Genomic DNA, 5,689 nt, shown 5'->3' on the forward strand with positions numbered 1-5,689 from the left:
ATGGACGTCGCCGTTGCCGACGAGAAGGCCGCTGCTGCATATGTTCAACTTTATTGGCTAGACCTACTGAGTTTCCGAGCGGTGCGTGGTAGCGGCCCCGTCTACCGCGGCCTGGTGTTTCAGGACGCCGACGCGCTCCTGTTGGTCCGCCTCGACGGCTCCCTGGCGAGGGAGTCCGTCGACCTCAAGATCCTTGACAGGAGCGCTCTCCATGTCGGCCAGATCGTCGTGTCCGCGTCCGACGTCGGTGGGCAGATCGGCGTCGTCACCGGCGTCACCACCGTTCTGGACCTCGCCCACCTAAACGACCGCGGCAAAGCGAAGAAAATCATCAGGGGCGTGTCGCCCTCCGGCGTGCGGCGCGTCAGGGCGCTCAGCCTGGGCGACTACGTCGTGTCCGGGGCGTGGCTGGGCCGGGTGGTGGAGGTGTCCCTCGACGCCGATGTCATGTTCGACGACGGCGCTGTCTGCAGGGTCAGCGACGTCGAGTCCACGGACCTAAGATCGGAGAATCCAGAAGCTTTTTACCGTCCCCAGATGAACACCATATTCTACCCTAGGAGGCGTGTCGTCACCGGCGACTCGGCGGCCATCTTCGAGGAGGCGCGGTGGCTAAAGGGCCACTGGAAGCCAGACCGCGAAGTAGGCACGGTGGTCAACGTGGAGATGGCCGGCGTCTATGTGTACTGGATCGCGTCCGCGCAACACGGCACCAACGAGCAGCTCGTCCTTGAGCTCGCTCCTCCGGCCTACCAGAGTCCTGACAGCCTAACATTTTTCTGCTCGGCGCCCGATTGCAGCTGGGGTTTAGGTGACCGTGTCTTTCTTACCGACGCTTCCGTGTCTCTTCCTGACAATCACCACCCGGATGACCAACAACATCCCACCACCATGGCTGTCTACAGAACTCGCACCACCATCGACGTGTTGTGGCAAGACGGCACGCGGCAACATGGAGCACGATCGACGTCCCTCGCCCCCTCCAGCTACATGAACGAGCATAGGTTTTTCCCAGGGCAGTACGTCGTCGACAATGCTTGTACCGATGACATAATCGATGGCACCACCGGCGCCGGAGATGACAACATGGTGTTGCTACACATAGTGGATCGACGGCAAGGCGCGTCGGCGTCGTACGGAGTTCAAATTCCAAAGACCACACGGTAGACGTGTCGTGGCTGCACCCTGACAACTGGGAGGTCCAATGCGACGACACAGTGAGTGTGTATGATCTGGGCACGGACCCTGACCACTCTGTATTCTACGGAGACGTAGTCGTTCGTCTCTTGTCAGACATCACCGGAGGTACACCACTGGCACATGACAAGAGCGCCCCCGACGATCTTTCATGGGTTGGACATGTTGTTGACCTTCATGACGGCCACGTCCAAGTGAAGTGGGGGGATTGCAGTACGTCAACGGTATGCATACATCGCCATATGCATTACTTCCTCCGTTGCATATTAGTTGTCGGTCGCGGATTCGGATCATCTAAATGACGAGAACTAATATGGAACGGAGGAACTACATGTTACTTTCCTCCAGCCCACCACAAAGGGACAACTTAGTCCTCTTATCTCTCTGTACGCCACAAATCTGATACCATTGCAACGGTGATGCAAAATTCACCATTGGAGATGTCATTCAGACGTGACCTTATAGGGCCCAGGCTTGCATCCTGGAATGCGTTGCTTCAACGACTCGAGAGGGTCCAGTTGACGCATGGGTCTGATGTGGTTCGCTGGAATCTAAAAGAGAGTGCTAAATTCTCTGTTGATTCTATGTATAAAGCGTTGATTCAATCCGATACGCCAGTTGTAAATAATAAAAAAATCTGGTCCATGAAGATTCCATTAAAGACGAAGGTCTTTACCTGGTATCTTCGTAGAGGGGTTATCCTTACTAAGGACAATCTTGTGAAACGTAGTTGGCAAGGTAGTAAAAGGTGTGTTTTTTGTCTTCACGATGAGACTATCAATCACCTTTTTTTCCAATGTCAATTTGTGAGATCTATATGGTCAATAACCCAAATAGGTTCTACCTTGTACCCACCTCGGAGCGTTGCGCATCTTTTTGGCAGCTGGCTCAATGGGGTGGAGCATAGGTTCAAAACTTTTATTCGGGTGGGGGCGATTGCCATTATTTGGTCGCTATGGCTATGTAGAAATGACAAGATTTTCCATGATATTAACTCATCTTGTTTGCAGGTTATATACCGGTCCACCGCTTTGCTCCGTTCGTGGTCTTTGCTACAACGAGTAGAGAGTCGCGACCTCTTTATGGAGGTATCTACACGATTGGAGGATGTGGCGAAGGATATTTTTTCCCAACATGGTTGGCGGCGTAATCTACGGATAGAGCCTCCCGCGCCATAGGAGGGTGTTCTTTTTTTCTTGTTTTATTCAGTTCTTGTAACAGAGTGGTACTTGTGTGTGTGCGGCTGTGTGCATCGTGTTATGCAGAGGCCGGGTGTAATACTTTTCTAAAGTAATGAAAGCGCCCTTTATCGGAAAAAAAACAATTGCTTTGCATATGATGTTTCAGGTATTGCCCCATGAGATCAGTATCGCCAACAAGGAAGACTACACACAACTGCTGGCTAAAATGGGCGACTGGGCGGAGGAGGGCGCCGTTGATGCTACAGAAGAATTGTGTGCTGCTAATACGGTACCTATCCACTCCAATAGAAACATTATTGCATGCATCATGCACCTTAACATGCATAACCTGAACAATGATGTGGCAATATTTCCAATTGCAGGAAAATCAACAAGATAATCCAGCAGATGCTAGAACCATCGAAGGGGGCATGATTGAAGAAGCCAGTGACGGTTCCATGAATGAATTAGATGGTCTGCTACAACCACGCAGAATGTGGAAGTGACCGAGCATGCTGTAACTATAGCTAGTCACGAAGAGCCTAACGTTGGTAGCACTCTGACTGAGGGCGGCTTTGCTGTAGTGACAAGAAGCAATGCAAGTGACGGGGAGGACGACTCTGCAGAAGATCTGGTGGTGATTAAGGCCACATATGCCACTCGAGATGATGATCCTTCTAAGTTCCCACGTTTTGATATAGTGCCGAGCCCACCGGCCGATCACATTTACCTTGACACCAAGGAGCAGGTATACTCTCCTTTTCCCCTTATACTCTCACATTATGCACGGTCGAAATCTCTCTTATTTTTAAATAGTATAAGCCAAAACCCTGTGTGCATCCAGCTTATACTACAAAAGACAAGAAACATTTTTCTATAGGTTTTCACAACAATGAATAAAAAAATGCCAGAACAATTAAGGGAATACCAACTAATAGTTTGGATTTTTTTTTGGTAAAATATGGCTATCTCTAGCTCACGTGTGTATGAGCTATTCCGAGTTCCCAACTCTTGAAGATAACCGTTAAAAAAAACTCTATAGAGTAATCCTTAATGTGAGGCTGTTTTTTTAATTTAGCTTCTATCTTATATACCCAGAAATATGGAGCGCCCGCTGATATGTACCTTTTTTTGGTTAAGCTATGTTAATTTAGCCCCACTTACTGATAGTTTCATGGTTTCACCCCCTACATGCCCATATTATTTCAGTTTTTTGTAAAAAAATGTAGCGTTATTCGCCATACAATAGTTGGTCCGAGAGATATACACCTTTATCTTTTAAATATTCTTGTTGTAAATACAACATCTGATCTACCATAAATAGTACTTCCTCCGATCCATATTACATGATACTAAAATAGATGTATCTACAACTAAGATATGTCTAGATACATCTATATTAGCGTCAAATAATATAAATCAGAGGGAGTAGATTTTTGTACTATATAGTTCCCTACATAGTCCATTGTATCTATCAATAATTTAGATAATCAACCACATAGTACTTATGACTGTGTCAAAGACATCTAGTATTAGGGTAATACGTATTTGGACAATATATGCAATGAAAATTATTCATTGGATTCATATTCAAAAGAGGTTTCCGATCATATAATTTTTGTGGCATATTACTTATAATTTCTGACCAAATTAATGGTTGAAGTTTTCTCAAAGTGTGTATTACCCTAATAAACCGATATGGAGGGAGTAGTATGTATGACGTTGCTTCATGTAGGTTCAAGAAACTACAGTAGTACATCGAATGAGAGGCTGGTTTAAAATCCAATGGTTAGTTGAACAAATTAAACTGCGTTGACCAATGCTCTTTCTTTTGTCGAATGAACTTGCAGGGCAGCAAATACGGAAAGAAGTGGGTCACGATGTTGCAGAAGGAGTGGAAAATACTGGAGAACAGCTTACCAGGTACATATAACCTTAGCCCGAGCGTGCCCTTTGCATGCAACGTTCAAAATCGTAGAAAACCATAATTGCATCCTCTCATCTAAAAAATGTTACAGTACTAGTTTTCTTTTCTCAAGTGAAAATTTACAAACTATGACCTAATTTATAAAGCAAAACCATAACCGTTTACAATACCATATCTACAGCATCATATATCCATCTAAAATACTTCTCCTTATTTAGGAGTACTATTTATTTTGACATGGAGTTTATATGTTGTTATAATTACTTAATTGGATGAAATTGACATATCAATATGTTGCTACGTATGCAGACACCATCTACGTGCAGGCGTTCGAGGACCGCATGGACTTACTCCGGACAGTTATGGTGGGCGCTAGAGGGACACCATACCACAATGGGCTTTTCTTCTTCGATATGCAGTTACCACCGTCCTACCCAGCCGAGCCTCCGCAGGTGTACTACCACTCCTTTGGCCTACGACTAAATCCCAACCTTTACGAGTGTGGTAGAGTGTGCCTTAACTTGTTGAATACCTTCGGTGGCGAGGGCACTGAGGTGTGGTCACCGGGAATGTCAAGCCTACTCCAGATCGTTGTCTCCCTACAAGCTCTGGTTCTCAACGACCAGCCCTACTACAACGAAGCTGGCTATGAGCAGCTGGTTGACACGTCGGAGGGCCACCGCAATGCGCTGCCCTATAGCGAGAAGGCCTTCTTGCTCACTCTCCGAACTGCGCTCCACCTGTTGAGCCAGCCGCCAAAAGGTTTTGAGAAGTTTGTCAAGGATCACTTCTGCCGATGCGGGAGGTACGTGCTCGAGACATGCCAAGCGTACTTACATGGACGTGTGGCTACCGATCATGGGAGCATGGAGTTACTATGCTCGACCGGGTTTAGGATCACGCTTGCCAATTTGGTACCGAGGCTCATGACCATGTTCAAAGAGATTGGTGCCGAAGATTGCAACCTGAGCTTTCTCACGACTGGCGCCGAAGATTGCGACCAGAGCTAGATAATGTTTTTTTGGCCCTATGCGGATGCCGCTTGCAATCCTAGGCACAACCCCATAGTCTCTTATAGGATATATCTTCAGCTAGCTGGAACAACAATATTGTTAACAAAAAGTATTGCAGTTTGCATTTTATTGTGGGGTTATAGTGGGTATTGGATGAGACCCACCGTATATTTTTTAACAATCTATACCATGATATATTTATAGTAGCAAATAGTACGTGGTAGATATACATAACCTATTTCCAGCAATTATACAAAATTAAGTTTAAAAGAAACGGATAAAACTTTCAGGTCTTCAAACTCTTTATTCTTATATCGCCCAACTTTACTTTTTTTTGAAAGCAGCCAAAGAAAAGTAAGATATATTATATA

At 46.1% G+C, this 5,689-nt stretch overlaps 1 protein-coding gene across 1 annotated transcript; it reads left to right on the forward strand.

Annotated features, from left to right (window-relative positions):
• LOC124697738 (probable ubiquitin-conjugating enzyme E2 23) lies at positions 1-5,315 on the forward strand. Its single transcript, XM_047230284.1, has 7 exons — positions 1-1,057; positions 1,102-1,421; positions 2,545-2,667; positions 2,762-2,821; positions 2,872-3,126; positions 4,229-4,301; positions 4,615-5,315. The coding sequence occupies exons 1-7, from the start codon at positions 1-3 to the stop codon at positions 5,313-5,315; spliced, it is 2,589 nt and encodes an 862-aa protein (XP_047086240.1).
• The last annotated feature ends 374 nt before the right edge of the window (positions 5,316-5,689 follow it).

This window comes from Lolium rigidum, chromosome 3 (genome assembly GCF_022539505.1).
Source record: "Lolium rigidum isolate FL_2022 chromosome 3, APGP_CSIRO_Lrig_0.1, whole genome shotgun sequence".
In the NCBI taxonomy this organism is placed as follows: domain Eukaryota; kingdom Viridiplantae; phylum Streptophyta; class Magnoliopsida; order Poales; family Poaceae; genus Lolium; species Lolium rigidum.